At 43.2% G+C, this 19,340-nt stretch overlaps 1 protein-coding gene across 2 annotated transcripts in view; it reads right to left on the reverse strand.

Annotated features, from left to right (window-relative positions):
* The window catches only part of ATXN10 (ataxin 10), a 148,923-nt gene that overhangs the window by 119,282 nt on the left and 10,301 nt on the right, over positions 1 to 19,340 (reverse strand). For both annotated transcript variants that reach the window (XM_088795878.1, XM_019739234.3), the window contains exons 2-3: positions 8,485 to 8,676; positions 6,929 to 7,011 (exon numbers count right to left, since the gene is read on the reverse strand). In XM_088795878.1, coding sequence (XP_088652004.1) covers positions 6,929 to 7,011; positions 8,485 to 8,676 — 275 coding nt within the window. The remainder of the gene's footprint in view (positions 1 to 6,928; positions 7,012 to 8,484; positions 8,677 to 19,340) is intronic.

Genomic DNA, 19,340 nt, shown 5'->3' on the forward strand with positions numbered 1-19,340 from the left:
ATTCAGGAAAACCCTGAAGAGCCCTCTAACCATTAAGGAAATTGAATCGGTAGTCAAATGTTTTCCCTAAAAGAAAACCCCAGACCTAGACGGTTTCACTGGCCAGTTCACATTCACTCTTCCAGAGAACATAAAAAGAGGGAGGAGACTCCCAAATCAACGATATGAGGCTAGCATAACGGTGAGACCCAAATCAGAACAAGGACAGTATCAGACAGGAAAATAACACTCATGTGAAAAATACTCAACAATATACTAACAAAATGAATCCAGTACTATACAACAGGACAAAGTAGAATTTATACCTGCATTGAAAGCTGCTTTAACATTAGAAATCAAAAATTGTAACTGACCACATTAACTTATAAAGGACAAAATCATATGCTATCTCAAATACTACAGAAAACATGTTTGATGAAATTTAACACCCACTCATAATTCAAAGTAAAACAAAACAAAACTGCTAGCCATCAAAAAATACAAGGGGGCTTCTTTAACCTAAAAACGGTGCCCATAAAAATCTACAGCACACATTCTAATTGCCAACTGGAGAGAAGGAGAGCTCCTTTTGAAAGGGGACAGGTCAAAGGTACCTGCTGTTACCACTGCCAGTCAACACCGTACTGAAAATCTCAGTCAGCAAGACAAACAAATAAAGTCCTAAGAATCGGAAAAGAAACGGAACTGTCATTATACCCTCACAGATGAAATGCATTTCTAATGTATGTAGAAAATATTTTTTAAATGTATGTAAGTTGTTTTATTTAATAAGAGCTATAAATGTTGCTGGATACAAAGTGAATATGAAAAAAACAGTTTTTCTATATACAGGGAGTGAGCAAAAACCAAGAAAAGACATCATTTATAAAAGCAACAAATATATGACCAAAAATGTTGTAAAATTCTAAAACTTGACTGAGAGACATTCAAGTAGAACTAAGTGAAAAGTTTTATCATGTTCACAGATTAGAGGACTGCTTTTATCTAGAGATTAAATGCAATCCCAAACTAAATTACAACGTGTGTCTGTGTGTGTGCATGTGTGTGTGTTATTTCACACACCAGAGCATGTGTGTATGTTTGTGTGAGTGCTCTATAATTTGACAAGATGACTCTAAAATTTGTCTGAAGATACAAAGGGTCGAGAATAGCTGAGATGTTGTTTAAAGTAATAAGGTAAGAGGATTTGTTTTCACAAGACAATAAGCAACAGCCAATAGAAAAGAACAGAACAGACTCAAACCTATACTGACATGTGATTAATGACAGAGGTGTAACAGCAGACAGTGGAGTCAAAGACCATCTTTCCAAAACTAACACTGGGCACCTGGGCATCAGTGTGAAAAAAAATGGAATGGGACTCCTTGCTCACACAACACAGAAAAGTCAATTCCACGCACTAATATAAATGTAAAAAAGTAAAACTAGAAAGATTTTAGAAAACAACACTGCAGAATAAGATTTTTAAACAAGACACATAATACCCATAAAAATATTAATAAACCAGAACACATTAAAATTAAGACTTATTTTTTCTCGAAAGACAACACAAAGAGTTAAAAAAAAACCAAAAAACCTATCAATAGAATAGGAAAAGATATATAACACAACTGCCATAGGATTCCTATATAAAATATAATAAAAGAGCTCTTATAAATCATTGTAAAACACAAACAATCCAATAGAAAAATGAGCCAAAAATTAAAAAAAAACCTAAACTTGAAAAACACTTAATAAAATAAGATTTCCATAAGGCAAATATATACATATGTATGAAAAAGTGCTCAATCCCATAGGAAAACCATGAAATTCTACTATGTATCTACCAAATTGGCAAAAATTACAGTCAAAAATAACAAAGTGTTTGTGAGGATGTAATGCAACAGGAACTGAAGGTTCTCGAAAGTCCTTTATGTCCAAGAGATTCCCTGAGCTCTGTCACACCGACTGCATTTATATAAAACATTTCAGAGTGGGTTCCAGTTACCAGTAACTGCCTCTCAGCGCCAAATGAAGCCTTCATTGCTTGCTCTGTGAAAGGAAAGCTGGGCCCTTCGAGTCAGCTTTGTCAGCTGGCACAGACAGCCTTGTCAGCAGAGGTGCTGGAAGGGCACTGGAGGAAGGAGGAAGCGCAGGTTTTCCTCTTGCTGGCTCTGAGGTATTCCTCTGGCCAGGTGTCTCAGTGCGCTGTTTCTCTAGCATCCACCTCCTGCAGCGGGCGCCTGCAATGGGCGCCGCAGCAGATGCCTGCAGTGGATGCCTGCAGTTGGATGCCTGCAGCGGACTCCTGCAATGGGCACCTGCAGTGCTTCTCCAGTAATTAGGTCCTGCACAGCCTGACAACCAGCAATGTGCAACAGCCAGAAACTTCCTCGGGATGCTTCAAAGCAAATTCCAAGTCATGGTACCTCCCCGTGGACAACTTCCCCCTGCACCCCATGGCAACCTTATGAGGGAGGTAATATTCTCCCCGCTTCACACAGAGGAAACCAAAGTTCAGAAGGTCACTGACTCACCCCAGGACATGAAGCTTTTAAGTGGTACTACGTAGGGCTGGAAAAGCAATGGTTCCTAAGCTTTCCAAGGCATAGGATCAAGGTTGACCAAGAAACGTTTAAAAAGCCACAGAAGAATTTGAGTTGAAATCAAAGATTTTGCTTCATTAAAGGAACTGGCACCAGGCATCGACCAGGAGACATTTTTAAGGGCAAGTAAATGTCCAAAGACCTTCAACTTTCTAGACCCCTGCTTTGCTGGAAGAGAGGAGATGTCCTGCTGTCCTCGCACTTTCCCAGGACCTGAGCCTTCCTTCCAAGCCCCGTCTCCTAATCCCTGAACACAGGGCAGGCTGCTGGTCCCAAGACCTCAAAGGCACAGTGGTTGTAAAGACTGAAAAGGATAAAGTGTGTAACGTGCCCGTGCTAGTCACTTATTCACTAACCAACAACAACTGCTTGCTTGCAAAACTGTGGCCAAAAATCAAAACACTGAAATTAAAAAGGTATAAAAAGAAAACAACGCACCAAGAACCTCAAAACTGAATTAAGTTGGTGTTATAATCTAAAACAGTGACACGGGATATAAAACTGCACGTACACATTTATACCCACACATAGAAATACTGAAAGTGACTAACAAGTCAGGTGTTTGTTTAATGTAGCCTGCCGAGACAGTGATTATTGTTCTTTCTACTTTTCTGAGTTTAAAAAAATTACTCTAGAATGAAATTATACAAAATGTTTATAATAAAAAAATCTTCATTTTTAAGATAAGTCAGTTTTAAATCACATTTATATTTCTACTTAGTATTTCAGGACATTGACACTCAAATCCTTGTAAAATTTAACACACAAAAAAAGCTAACAACATAAGTTGGTCTGAGAGCCAACAGACCCAACAATTTATCAGGCAACTAAAAATTAGCCCGTTGAATCAAACACGATTCGAGGAAGGAGAAGGTTTAAAGATGTCCTAGAAAAAAGAAAAAAAACTCCATCCAGACAAGTACAAATAATAGTTTACTTTTACCCAACAGCTTATCAAATGATCTTTATGTAAATATTGCAAATGTTACAAAGCCCCTCAAAAATCCCAACATTATTTTTACAGATTAGGAAAAAATAAAGGCCAAAAATAAGACCAATAACTCAATTAAAATAACTCATGCTTGTGTTTACATAAAATTTGATGAGCATAATATATTCGTCACACCACTGTAATTATTCTCTGAAAATAATACTCTAAATATTATTTTGACAATGTAATTATAGTTCTTACCTCAAAAGTGGTTAACAAAAAACTGGCACAGATAGCCTGCTAAAATTCTACCAAGAATAAGGTTCTCACAGAGAAATAGTCACAAGATACAGATACTTTATTAGGAGCCAGGATACTTTTTAAGAGTTGTGTTAGGGTTGAACTAACATACTATAAATTTTTTTAAGTTTCACTGTTGAACCCAAATTTCACTGTTGAATTCCGAATAAAATTCAGTAATATAATTACTGAAAGGTAATGGTAGTGAGCAGTATCTCTTACTTTTTATTTTCCTTCTTGCCTTAGTAATAGCCTTCCAACTCTACCTATAAACCCAAGTTCTCTACTTGAAAAGGATACAACTAAAATATTAAAGATGCACATGTATCTTTAATAAGCAGAGAGATATCCCCTATTCGTGGACTGGAAGACACAATGTCATTAAGATGGCAGCTCTCCCCAAATGGATCTACAAATTCAACATAATTCCTCGTATCCACAATACATCAGTAACTCTTCCAACTTGACAAGAAAAAGACAAACAGCCCAATTAAAAATTGGGCCAAGGACTTGAACAGACGTTTCCCCAAAGAAGATTTACAAATGGCCAACAAGCACATTCAACGTCATTAGTCATTAGGGAAATACAAATCAAAACCACAATGAGATACCCCTTCATCCCCACCAGGATGATTATAATCTTAAAAAAGGAAAATAAATTTTGGCAAGGATGTAGAGATATTGGAACCGTGTACACTGTCGGCAAAAATGTAGAATGGTTCAGATGCTATGGAAAAGCCTCAAAAATTTAAATATACGCTTGCCCCAGCCACTCCCCTCCTAGATATGTACCCAAAAGAAATGGAGGCGGGTACTCAGACATGCATGTATTTGAGGTGGCACAATAGCCAAATGGTAGAAACAACCCAAACGTCCACAGACGAACGAATGGGTAAACCAAATGTGCCCTAAGCGTACGATGGAGTACCATTCAGTCATGAAAAGAAATGAGGTGCCGATATGAGCCACAATGTGGGTGAACCTCAAAAACCATTACCCTGAGTGAAAAAGCCAGACACAAAAGAAAGGTCACATAATTCTATGACTCCATTTTTATGAAATATCCAGAATAGGTAAATCCAGAGACAGAAACGCAGACAGCAGAACGGTGGTTGCTGGAGTGGGAAACGGAAAGTGATGAAATGAAGAAAAGAGGGAAAAACTGATGATGCCGGAGAGACGGGATAATTTCAGGAGGAGAGTTTCTGAGTGGGCGAGTGGGGATGGGACTCTACGCACAAGGGGAGCGCTGGCTCCCGCTGATCGTCATTTAATCACAGCGTGTGTACGGCACTTCCGCTGGGCATCTTATTTAGGGGCACATCACGACAAGAGAAAGCTTCTGCCACCACAGGTCCTCAGCGGTGCCAGTGACACACTGCCCACCACACCAGTGTTTTTCAGCAATTACAAAACAGCACATTCTGAACTCTTTCCGCATTACCATACCACACACGGACTTCAAAAATAGCTGCCTTTCCATGCAGGACAATCTGCATTTTATTGCTCATTTTTAAATCCCCCAAGCTGAGCACTGAGGCTTCCGTTTTATTTAAAGTGGAGTAACAAATATAACTTTAGAGCATCTCAAAAACACCTTACAACTAAGTCCTATATCCCATCAATTTCTTGAGAAAATTCGAGAAATTACTGTTGTTTAAAAAAACTTAAAGCAAACCCTTTGTAAATTCTTAGATAACATAATTAATTCAAAAAATAATTACGATTCCCAAAGGAAAAATTCTAAATCAAATAGAAAGATGCAGGAATTTTAACGAATAAGTTTTAAATGAAAACACTAAGAAACCACAGAATAGAATGAGAAATAATCCAAGTCAGGCAGCACCACTAACAGCTAACTTAGCCTATTTCACTCTGTGCCTCAGTTTCTATGCCTGTAAAAAGAATATCCCCTCAGTTCTCAATCGCCCTTCCTACAGCAGCCAGTATGTTAACATTAAGAAGGCTTCACTTTATATAGTAAGTATAGGCATTAAGAACTGTATGTAAATCAATTTATAAATCAAATCATTTTAAATATAGGGGGAGGTTTCTCATTTAAAGGAGTATTTGTTGACTTATGCTATACTTTCTTTATTAAAAAGAATTTTTTAAACCTACAATCTAGTACATCTACTTATAAGCTAGATATTTACATTGAGATTTTCTTACTAAATGACGTAGTATTTCATTTCTTAGGCTATAGAGATCATATGTTAAAATTCTATGTTTTGTTTTATATGATATTAAGATAATAACCCTAGTTCAAAGGGGAAGTGTTGATACTAGTAGTTCAAGAACCAAAAACATTCAAAACCGCCTAGAAAAGCTTCCTGGTCTTCAAATTCAGAAGCTTGATTTTTCTCTTAATCCCCATCCACAGCCATTTAACAATCAGAGCTAAATTGCCACTCTGTCACACTATATGTTTGTTTATCTAACAGATGTAATATCTGGCTCTTCCATGGGAATGTAAGAGGTATTCTCTGCTTGGGTCACTGTTCCGATCACACCCCACACCCAGAATGGGGCCTGCCGCATCCTTCCGTACAGAACAACCCTGTGTTACTTTGCTCAGGCCACCATAACAAAGAACCATCAGCTGGGAAGCTTCAACAATCCAAATGTCTTTTCTCACAGCCCTGGAGGCAGGACCTAAGATGAAGGGGTTGGCAGGGCTGGTTCCTCCTGAGGCCTCTGTCCTTGGCCTGTAGATGGCCATCTCCCCGTGTCCTCACCTCCGTGTGTCTGTGTCCTGCTCCTCTTCTTAGATGGACACCAGTCATAGGGGATTTTTAGGTCCCACCCTAGTGACCTCATTTCACCTTAATTATCATTTTAAAGGCTCTATCTCCAAATACAGTTGTGTTCTGGGGTACGAGGAGTTAGCACCTCCACACATGAATCTCAAGGGACACAATTCAGGCCACAAGAGAGGTAAGAAAGGAAGTTACTCCAACTTTCTTTTATGGTAACTCTTTAATATCACTAACAAAGTGTCTTGTATCATGAAATACAGAATATTTGCTTTAATGAATGACATAATACTCAAAGTATTGGTTTTTAAACCTTTTCAAAGATAACAGAATTCATGAATCATTCAGCAAGTTACCTGTCAGCAGGGATTCCTGTTCCACTCGCAGTTCCCGAAAAAGAAGAATCAAATCAGCAGCAACGCCAATTGTATCCAAGTTCCTGTATCAGGTTGTTCAAAAAGACAAAGTTAGATGCCTTCTTTTTCCAAAGCCTGCATTTCAAATGACCGCAAAACAGTGCTGAGATGAGACTGCTGGTGAACAGTTCCTGTGGCAGGAGAACAATGGCCTCCAAAGACGCCCCATCTACTCCCCCAAACCCGTGAATGTTACCTTCCACGGCAAAGGGGCCTTCCCAGTCAGGGGAAACTAAGGCTCCTGAGACAGGAAGAGTATCCTGGCTTATTTGGGTAGGCCTCACGTAACCACAAGGCTCCTTTTCAGAAGGATGCAGATGGTCCGAGTCCGAAGGATTAAACAAGATACTACAAGTCAAGCTCCTGGGACAAAGCCTGCTGCTTAGGGCAGGCTCACCCAATGCTCGTTTCCTTCCTCACCAGGCTGGCAGAGGACAAAGATAGTGGCCAGCCCACAGCCAAAGTTTCTGTTTCGAGGCTCTCCCTTCCCTCCTCCCTCACACCAGGGCCTCCTTGCCTAGAAAGGGACAAAATAAACTAGCCTCTGGCCCACTCTCCCAGCACATAACTAGTCATGTTTTTAAAATGTTAACTATTATTATCAACATTATAATTGTTTCTATCCATTTATCTGCAAGTAGATGGCAGCTTTGGTTTAGAATTAAAGTTCAACAACCCTAGCTTTTCACCCCCTCTCCTTTCATCTTAAAAATCTCATTAATCATATCAAAGCCTCAGGTCTAAGAACTGTCTAGGCAGCGAAGGGCGTCCTTCAAGTGGCTTCTGGACCAGCCCGACTTCCCCCATCACAGCAGTGACAGGGAGGCCTGGGGCTCTATCTACATTCAAGTTCAGGAAAGAAAGGTGAGCGCGTTCTTTGTGGCTTCTGAGTTCATCCGCAGTAAAAAATGTTCATGAAAAAGCAGATTCCATAAAGCCGAAGAGCAAAGGCGCTCAGGTCTGGAGGAGAGAGGCACATGGAAAAGGAAAGAACAGCCATGGTACAGGCACCACGTTATAAGGCCAAGACCGGCGGCAGGGCAGCTTGCCACTTTACACCACCTTAAGGAAATCTGAAGAGAAGTCATCTTAGAAATTTACAAAACATGCTCCCTGTTCAAAGTAAACATGAGGGTAACGAATTAAAACATTTGCAACTAAGACAAGTGAGGTCCAGAGCTGCCTATGCATTTGGGCAGACAGAGTCTAGGATCCAAGATTCAAAAATAAGTTCAAATCACTGCGTTATGGAGAAAACCAAATACCTCAAAACATCTTGTAAATGCAAATGAGAAATCTGAATACCCCGTCACGTTAAGCTCACTCTACTACAAGTATATACCACTTATGCTCAGAGGAGTCTGCCCTGAAGACGTGTCTCAACGGCTGACACGCAGATGCCCACAACTTCCTACCAGATGCAGCAACGTGACAGAAGCTGCATGCGCACACAGAAATGGAAGGAACGGCATATGTGGCACTGCAAAGCACACTACCTGATTGAGTTCTGGTTCACGTAACACTCGATGCAAGCGTTTCGCAGACACCGGAAGCACTCTGTAATTAACTGCAGACTGGAGGCCAGCTGCTCCTCTTGGGATGGGTCCCTGCAGGCCAGCTCAACCGCCTGAGAAGACTTCTTCAAGATATCCAGCACTCTTTGGAAGATGGTCCTGGGCGCCGTCTCTCTGAAAGGATCCAGTTGTTACGAAGCAGAAAAGGGTGACCTCCTTTCCCAATGTCCTGTGCAGAACACCCTGGGACTCCTTTCTGTGGGGAGGTGAGCTAGGCCCTCCTCTCCCCTCTCCCTAACTGACAACACAAAATGAAGCGCTACGTGTACTGAGCGCTTCCTCCACACCGGGCACTGTTCTGATCAACCTTTTCCTGTATTGTTGCATTTAATCTGTGCAGCAACTTTATGAAGCCAATACTGTGCTCTCCGCTTTCAAGGTCAGATAACTGACGCAGAGGGGAATTTAAGTGATGGGCCCATAGCCCCGAGGTCATCCAGGCCACAGCTACCATCCCACCCGAAGCAGTCTGACTTTGTTCCCACCCCATAGGACCACCCAAGTCCCAGTGTCAGGTGACTGTTCTGCTTATGGATCTGCCCTTAATACGAACGGAATGTCTGTATTTCATGTTCCAGACAGAGAACAGAGCCATGCCCTCTGTCGCTCTATATGGGCCAACAGCACAACTACGAAAAACAATATTCACAAGAACCACCTAGGAGGCAAATGCACTATCCACTCTCTAGATATAGACACGCTGGCAACACGCGCTGGGAGTGTCGGCGTGTGCCTGTGTGTGTGTGTGTGTGTGTGTGTTCGTTTAACTACGTAGATGGGGGTGGGGCCATAGGTAGAGACACTCAGAGACACAGAGAGAAAGCCCTCTCCAACCGAGTGTAGGCCCAGGGGCACAGGAACCTGCAGCTGTTCCCACACGCCTCTCACGCCAGGAACACGGTCTGCAGTGGCAATCGTTCCAGAGCTATGAAGACACGCATGTTTTTGTGCAACGTGGCACCTGTATGCAAGTCAATTTCCTCATTCCGTGACTCCCCTAAAGAAACAGCAATCTGTTTTAATGGTAGAAGAAATACTGCTGTGTGGACAATTTAAGAGATTATCGCCGAGTAATTCTAACCATGTGAATCGTCTCCCTTTGCAATCACAGCCCCGTCCATCTTAGCCTTGCACTAAGCCGGACATCCAGGGAGCTGCACATTTGCACAGAACTACCGATAATGTGACCCCCTCCCCAAGCTACCGTGCCGCTCAGGTGCTGGCCCGGACGCCACAAGCCCCTCCCTTCCCGCCTCAAGCTTCAGGACCATGAGCACTTGTACTCCAAGAGGTATGTTTTTATCTTCTGGACAGAGAACACAAACCACACTACTCATCTCCGTCGGGGCCGCTCAGAGGTCTGGGGTCAAATCCACCACCCATTTGTAACACTGAATCCCATGGCAACACTAACCTGATTTTTCCTATCTGCCTTTTTCCCTTCTCACCCATCTCTTCCCTTATCTTTTATTGTATTTATCTGTATTTATTTTTTAAGGTGCTTCTAATTCGTTTTTGGAAAGAGACAGAGTGTAAACTGATCGGTTAAAAATTGGGAAATCTGCATAAAATAAAACAATTTTCCCAGGTCTCCCTGGTCAGCCCTCCCTAAATGTAGTTCATAAAGCTTGGACTCCATGTCACAGTGACTGAGTGACTGAATAAAAAAGGAAAAGTTCGAGGGTACAACATCGATTCTGCCTCAGTAACTGTATAAAACAATTAAGTAAGCCATTTTCAGGGCCAATATGCCATAAAAAGAACATTCATTAACACTCTCAGGAAAGCTTTAAGGAATACTAAAGTAGACATTAATATGCTAAGAAAATACCCATTTTAAAAACATGTCAGAGAATGCCAGGAGTGATCACGATTTATACAACAAATAATAAAATAACTTTATTGTTTCATCTTTCAGTCAAATAAAAATAGAGCTCTACACCTTGAGTAATCTACACTTAAGCCTCCTTTTTCTGGTAAGATGGCTACGAAATGCATGTTTACGCCTATGATAAAGAAGCTGACACAATGTCCTTCAGGTCACCTTTGCAAATTCCCTCTCACCTGGGCATCAGGTCTTCCCTGGTGTCACGCTTTGAAATCTTAATATTCGTTTTACTCAAAATTGACATCTAGCACAGCAAAAACTCTGGAATCAAACTATGGTAGACTAAACAAGATTGGGAAAAGGCACCGTTGTTAGGAAAGGTGAGTAATGAATAGTCCAACTACAGAACAATTAGTAAGTTCATGAACTATCCTGTGAGTAATTCCCAATGTCATATTTTAATTTGTCATATATGCACCACGCCTTTTTCCCTTATTACACTTTTAACCAAAAGAAAATGTTCACCTGAGCTAAAGGTAATCAAAAGGTTCCAAATAACTATCAATAGCTACTAAAGAGGAATCACGGCAGCATCTAACGGACACACAGAATTCGCATAACCCCGAACAATCTGGGATTACGACCACTGGCACTTGCTCTCCCCACGTTGCACATCCATCATTTCCCGAAAGCACCAGGCACTTGGAATCCTGCGTCTGCGCAAATGTACGCCCTCCCCCAGAATGCCCTTTCCATGCATCCCCACCCGCTTCTCGGCCTGGAACAATCTGGCTCCTTCCCTCTCAGCGCGGTGAAACTCCTCTGCTACTCCAGGCAAACCAGCTCCCATCTCCAGGGCACACAGTCCCGAGACTGGAATAACACTCATCCACAGCAGATGCTATCCACTCATCCAGTCTGTCTCCCCAGCTAGTCTATAAATCGCCCCCAAACAGAGACTATCTTATGTTTTCCTTTATTTTTAGGGCCCACAACCGAGAGTCACTAATTGTACATGTTCAATTCAAGTTTAAAACAGTGATGAGACTATTCTCATACTCAGTGTGACACCGGACTGCTTCCCAGCTTGTCATGTGATCCAAACCTCTCCTGAGCACGTGCCCCAGGCACCAGGCCTGATGGGGGCAGTGACATCAGGGCACTTTGCCACAGCAACTGGAGAAATATTGAGGCATTAGCTCAAGTCTTCCATTCCCTTTAAGAAATTCACATATTCTGGACTCAAAACTGGAACACTGTCATAGTTAAAGATGGAAATATCTTATGATCGATATTTCACAAACATCTAATTTCTCCTTCTGTGCTAAATGATACAATGGGTACGCGTAAAGGGGGAGGGCGGGGAGAGGAGATGTAACCAGATTATATTTTAAATTTCTTGAGAGCAGAGACAATTTCTTAGATGCCTGTATCCCTCTATAAAAGCCCTTTCCTCTAGAGCCATATAATAAATAGCTATAGATGTTCTTTACCACGTTTTGATACAATATAATACATTAACAACTGTCAGCAGATGAGGACAAAAAAGCTTTTACCAGCAGCAAATGAAATACGATGAAAGCATTTAACTCTCTTCTATACTCTGTACCTTCCACACAGCCTTGAAAAAAAGCTACTTGGCATCACAGAGCCATAGTCCTAATGTACTCTGTCTGCAAAGTCTGCTCACTGTCAAGACAACACAGCTAAATATGTGTAATGATTAATGACAGTGAAATAGCTAGTAAAGATCAGTCAATCGTTCCTATATTACAAATGTTATTAATAATAAAAATTGCTGTCATTTCTGCTTTAACCAAACTAACACAAAATATGCACAAAGACTTTAAAAAGCTTAGTTACTTCAATTCACAGAAGGCAAAAAGTACTTAAGAGGACAATTAAAAGTCAACCGTTAGACATTCCTATTAGATAGGAATGCATACCCTGAAGACAACGTATAAATGAAATGTTACATTACAGAACAACAACAAAAAAAAAAGCAAAAAAAGCCTCTGAATTATACAAAAGGTAGAATTTCATTTCCTTCAAGTTCGAACAGATCTGTAGGTTTCATCTTGGCAAGTGCTATTTGAGAAAAATTAAAGAAAACTACCCGTGATTACATGTAACCGGTTAGATAGGTCTAATATACTATATGTACACACATCTTACAGTGAATTCATCAGGTGGGACCGCCTATTGAAAAGGAAACTAAATGCTAGTCATTGTAATGCTACAGCTAAGACTTTCATACTTGTTAAAAGATTTACTCTAATACCTCAGATTTAATTAAAAACTGGCATATGTGGTTTAGAGTAGTTTAACCACTGTCACTAAGAAAAACTATTAAAATATACACAAGTTCAGAGATTAAAGTAACAATCACTGGTTGTTATTTAAAACCATAAACCCCGCTTACTGATTTGACTGGGCTGGATTGAACAAAAACAGAAAATAAAAACATTTCTATCTCCTACCACCCTGGGGCAAAATTTTGAAATTCATCTTTGCAGATCTCAGAATTCTTTTTCATACTCTTTTCCGCTCCTGTCACATCCAGGCCTGTCAGGCTGTCCCTGCAACCCCAGACACTGTAGTTTGCAGGGCTGGCAAATGTTCTCTGTCAAGGGCCAGAGGAAATTCGCCTCTGAGCGCCTGACAATCTCTCCCAACTTCTCACCCCCTCCGCTGTAATACAAAAGCAGCCACGGGCAACACCTAAACAAGCTAATGGCTATGTTCTAATAAAACTTTTTATGGGCACTGGCATTTAAAATCCATCTAATTTTCTTGGGTCACGAAATTTTATTTATTTTCCCCAACCATTTATAAATGTAAAAACCATTCTTCACTCAAAGACTATTGGAAAAAAATAGGTGATGGATCAGATTTGGCCCAGGGACCATGGTTTGGCGACTCCCGCTTTAAAGGGTTCCAAACATATCAGTCTCCTCTTCACCCCCAAAGCATCGCATGCTTCCCCATTACCCACTGTCCTCACCAGTCAAAATTCACCTCTCAGAACAAAGAATCTCAAATGTACTGTGAGAAGTGAAAGAAGCTAAGAGAAGGTGAAATTGCACAGAGGTGGAAAAATAAACCACTGGATAGAGCGTCCAGAAACAGAACTGTGAGTGTAGAGAAACTTGATAAATGACAGTGCTCGCACAAAATGTCTGTAGGGGAAGGCTGGACTGTTCCAGAAGAGGTGCCGTAACAACTGTCATCCACATGGGAAAAAACTGAATTGGATCCTTACTTATAACCCTACTAAAAAAGTAACTCCAGATGGATTTAGGAGTAATATGGTAGGCAGAACTATAAAACGCTGGAAGAAAATGTACTGTTTCCCCGAAAATAAGACCTAGCTGGACAATCAGCTCTAACGTGTCTTCTGGAGCAAAATTAATATAAGACCTGGTCTTGTTTTACTATAAAACCGGGTATAATATAATATATAATATTATAAATGTAATTCATATAATGTATAATATAATATAATATGATATAATAAATATAATACCGGGTCTTATTTTACTATAAGACTGGGTATAATATAAGACCGGATCTTGTGTTAATTTTTTCTCCAAAAGACGCATTAGAGCTGATTATCCGTCTAGGTCTTACTTTCGGGGCAACACGGTATGGAGAATGTCTTTTTATTCTCAGGTAGAGAAAGATTTGGTGTGTAAGACTTATTAAGAACCTTATTTAAAAAGTGGCATTTGAGCACAGAACTGAAGAAGGAAGCAAATTATGCACCTTCCTGGGAGAAGAGCGAGGATGGAGGTGAAGGCATAGCTGGTAGTCAGGAAAAGTGGGGGCTAGCCTGGAAGAAACCCAACGAGCGAAGGGAGTCAGAGGTCAGAGGGAGACAAACTGCGCAGGCTCCACAGGCCAAGGCCACCGAAAGGACTTCAGCTGTCACCCTGCTGTGATGGATGACAAGGAGGCATCTGGGTAGAGGAGTGCTATCCCTGACTTTCATTTTTAAAGGGTCCCTCTGGCTGCTCTGTAAAGAACTGATCAAAACAGGAGAAGAGAAGACACCAGTGGGGACTCTCTTCTTGGAAAGAAGTGGCGGCAGCAGACATGGTTAAGCAGAGATGCGATTCTGAACATATTTAGAAGATAGTCAATCAGATCTGATAATAAGTACTACGAAAGACAACTGAGAAAGGGGAGTCAAGGGGGACTCCACACTTTGGCCTGAGCAATACATGGACAGAGGTATTTGCTGTTTCCTGCCATGGAGAAGACTGCCATGAAGATATTTGGAGAATGGGGGACTTAGGAGTTCAGTTGGAGATTTGGTAAATTTGAGGTGCCGATTAGAAATACAAGTGGAAAAATGGAGAAGGCAGATAAACAGACAAGTCTGGAGACAAGTCCAGCTGGAGAAAAACGTTGGGAGTCACCAGCAAATGCAAAGTATTAAAGCCGCAACACTGAATGACATCACGTGGAAGCAAGTACAGGGGGCAAGAGGCCTGAGACCTGAGCTCCGGGACCTGAGAAAGAGCAGCCAGGAAGGTAGAAGCCGTAAGGGGTGGTGTTCTGGAAGCCAGTGAAGAAGGTGTTTCCGGGAAAAAGGAGGGATGAACGAGAGCAAATGCAGCGCACAGGTCAAGTAAGACAGGGTGCGATGCAGACCCCTGGATGCAGCAACGCAGAACGGGGTCAAGGGGAAACGGGCGGGGGGAGGGGGCTAGTCTTAGGGTAACATGAGAATAATGCAATAGAAAGGGCAAAACTGATGATTTAAGGAAAAGACGGAGACAGCAGAGAATTTTTGGAGCAATGCATGCAAAAAGCAGTGGAATAGAGTGCAGACCTGAGGGGAGCTGGCATTTGGAGCAGGACAGTCCGTCCACAGGACCAGAGGGAGGGCACAGATACAGGCAGAGACACACGGAGGTGAGGAGAGGGTGCTGGGAGTTCCTGGACACTGTCCTCTGGTTGTTCCTTTCTTCTCAGTATAATAGGAAGCTGCGAAGAGGATGAAGGAGAGGCAATGGAGACTCAGGGAGAGCGAAAGGCACAAAACTGTTAAGTAGGGAAGCAAGGGGCTGTGTGCACCAGGGAGATACAGCAGGATTGCCAGGCAGCACTAAACGCCTACCAAGGTTAGCGATCTTCAATGTAAAGAAAGAGCAGTTGGTTTCAAGTTTTTCCCCAGCCTCATTCAGTTATTTGGGCGTGGGCGCAAAGGAAGCAGCCAGTTGGATTTAACTACAGCTGGAGTGTAAAAAGGAAAGTATTAAGTGTAACAGAAGAGGCAAGGGGAGGGGCGGCCGGTTAGCTCAGCTGGTTAGAGCGGGTGCTGGTAACACCAAGGTTGCCGGTTCGAGCCCTGCATGGGCTACTGTGAGCTGAACCAAAGAGAGAGAGAGAGAGAGAGAGAGAGAGAGAGAGAGAGAGAAGCAGCAAGAGAGTTGAGTTAAGGTGAACTAGAGCTACATTCTTCAAGGAGTAAGGTCAGGGACCCACAGATCCCTCATTAAGGGCAACAGAGATTATGTATATTGCATACTCTGATGGCATGAGATGGAGTTATGGAGGAAAAAGGTCAGAAAGTGACAATGCGAGGGAACACCGACCACACCTTCGAGCCAAGCAGCACACTGGATGGAGGAGACAGCCCGCCTTGACCCCCTGGGAATGAACCATATTCCACCATAACAGGAAACCTAGGAGTTTGTCATAGAAATTAGACAATCAGCTTGTGAATTTCTGACAAAAACCCTGCTGAGGTTTCGCTTTGAATGTCACTGAGAATTGATGCCTTTATGCTCCTGAGGTTTCCTATCATGTAATGGGATACGAGTATCTCACCACTTACGTTTTCTTTACCGTCGTCTGATAAAGTTTGGTATCATTCTCTGTGACAATGATGCCCTAACACTTGGCTTGTGCGTATTCTGTGCCCAGGACTCTTCCTACCCCGTGTATGTGAACTCCTGATGGCCACGATAAGAGGGCTGCGTGCTCACAACTCGCCTCCTCAACGCTGATAGGACTTCTCCAGGCCTGTGGCCGGCAGACCGGTTGACTCAGCCGAGAGTTAGCCCCAGGGTTCCTGTGCCTTTGAGGGAGTGTCCCTGCCCACAGGCAGTGACCAGGCCTCGGCGTCCAGGGACCACTACAAAAGACTGGAAGAATAAAGAGCTGAGAAACGGTCCTAAGGGTACTGCTGGTCACAACTCTAACCTTATTTATTTTGATTTGCTGGCTCAAACTTTTTCCGGTCCACTTGGTCCATTTAGGATAATTGGATGTGAGGGATGGCTCACACTGACCACATCTGTATTTTGAAGCTGAGTCAGAACACCTTACCAAATAGTTCCTTCCATGTGGTAGCCCAGCTCACGGCACACATAAAAATAATGGAAATTGTCATCACTCTAGAAAGTTCTTTTTATAGTGTAACTTAATTGATATTCTCTCTCAACAAAGTTGATCTGAATCATGGTTGAGTCAAGATGATATGGCACCCTTAACGAAGCTGACAATTCGTGTGGGCTTTTTGGGGGTTTTTTGTTTTGCTTTTGGCGTAGTCAAAGGCTCTTGCTGGCCAGAGGCTCAGTAATGTTTGGGGAAAACCTATGTGAACGTGTGTACACAGACGGATAGGTTTATTTTTGTGTTCTGCAGTATGTTGACGTCTAAAGTGCTCAATCTATTCCCTTTCTTTATGGCAGTTAGTCAACGTATTTATACAAGCAATTAGCAATAGCAAGACATTTTCACCACTTGAAATCAGTCATCGTATTTGATAATTTCTCTATCTTCCTCTATGCTCTCACTTTTATATCTAATGACTCCAGAAAACTAAAATAGTCAAGGAAATGACAAAAATGCTACCAGATGCTCACTCTGTGCTGTCTTCAAGTAGGTCCTGAGACTACAGAGGTAACTAAGATTCCTGCCCTCAGGCTGCTGTCATTCTAGTGGCACTGCTGGGTGATTCAGTGACACGTGGAGCTGTTTGAAAGAGGCAGAGTGCCAAAGGGAATAGACGGCAACAGCATGTAGGTCAGAAAAGCCTTCAGGAGGAGATGAAAGGGTAACTAAATCTTGAGGAAAAATTAAGAGTGTGCACAAGCAAAAGAATGAAGACATAAGACATTTATATTTATTAATATAAAAGTAATATTACAGCCCCTGAGCTAGTGCTATTTTGGTGATTCGAAGTGAGCTAAACATAGTCAGTTAAACCCTGAATCAACTATAGCTGCAACACTAGAGCAGAGCAGGGCGCACAGCGCATGCGACGTGATTAAATAAACGAAGGAGCACCATGCTCAACAGAACCAATAGTCTTGGAGTCATCAGCGCAAGCCGACTGGCTCCGTAACAGCACTAGGTGGTTTGTTTCATCACCGCCACGGGCTCAGTTCAGTTCAGCTCAGCATGTACTGAGCACCCAAAATGGACCAGGCGCTGTGCTGGGAAATACCATAAAGAAGCCAGTCCCAGCTCAGAACAAAGACGCCACCAAGCAGGGAGCAAACCATGTAAATTACAAGACTATTTCATTATGAAATAAAAAGTGCAGTGAAGAAGTTACTTTAAGCCTCTCCCCTCCATTCCAAAAACGTAATCATGTTTATTTTTAAATATTATAAATATACAGCCCAACTTGAAAGCTAGGTAAGTATCTCCATCCACCAAAAATGGGATGGAAATGCTCAGTTGTAACCAGGCCCAAAACCAAAGGGGAGGACGTGTTCAGAAAGGGCAGAGTCCATCTGCAATTCAACCCCGGCAGGGTGACAGGGAACGACAGCCCCTACGCCTCGTGCTAGTTAGAGCTACTCTGGACAACTCAGTGCGAGGTGAGGACGCCCGAGCACTTGACCGGGGAAAGAGCTGCCCCGCGCGGCCCTACGTACGCGTTCTAGGGAAAGCCACGCACCTCCAATGTCACGAGGAAGCCGAGAGGGTCAGCGAGGCCCTGGCCCAAGATGCTGGCCAGCTCGGTGACCAGATACGTGGTCTCCCCACTATCACTGTGACATAAATCACCAACAGCAGATCTTAGGCTAGGGTCACCGGGGAGGTGAGTGCAGGAAAACGCAAAACCATTCCTCGGGGAAGAGTGAGCCCAGAGAGGGAGAAAATATAGCAAATCTCTCACTCTCGTGAGCCAGCGAACTAAAGGTTCAGGAGAAACACTAACCCGAGTCGTTCTCCTCGTGGCTCCCAGTGACCCACCTGCAGAATGCGTGTTCCCAACCCCGCAGCTCTAGACGGTGCTGGCCGGTCCCAGGTCCCAGACACGCACACTTCATCCAGTAGCACGGGAAGCAATCCCGTGTACTTAACCTAGATCCACAGAATGACCACTTTTGGATGCTCAGACCGGTGGACCAGCAGGCACCGGCAGGAGTAAGTGACCCTGTTACCAGAAGACCTGGGGCTGCCGGTAGGAGAGGGGGAAGGAGGAGCAGGTCTGGAGCCCGGGATTTGGGGGGAATGTTGCTTGGTTCTCCCCGGCTAGGCGTAACCGCAAACAGGCCACCGCAGCCACCAGCCTGACGACAGACAGGCAGCCCGGCGGACCCCGTGGCATCAGGGCCCAGCTGAAGCGCTGCCGGGGTGGAGAGGGGAGATGCTTATTACCCGTTACGGCCGCAGGGCAGGCTGCCGCCTGGGGCCGGTACTCGGTACTGAACTCCTGTCCGGGCCTTTCAGACTCCCACCGGGAAGTGTGACCGAGTGGACAGGAACGGGAAGACCAGACTGTGACACGCTCGTGGTGTCTCACTCCACACCCGTGGCCCACCTAATTAATGACCCCGGGGGCGAGTCTCAATCCCTGGGCAACAGGTTACTAGAGGAATGACCCAGCCACGCCTCAGGGCTGCCAGCCGACAGCCTGTTGCCCACAACAGCTACCAGCTCAGTGAGGCATCCTCACAGCGGCGGTCTCTCCTTCCGGCCT

Source organism: Rhinolophus sinicus, chromosome 1 (genome assembly GCF_057876585.1).
Source record: "Rhinolophus sinicus isolate RSI-liver-muscle chromosome 1, RSI-T2T, whole genome shotgun sequence".
Taxonomy (NCBI): domain Eukaryota; kingdom Metazoa; phylum Chordata; class Mammalia; order Chiroptera; family Rhinolophidae; genus Rhinolophus; species Rhinolophus sinicus.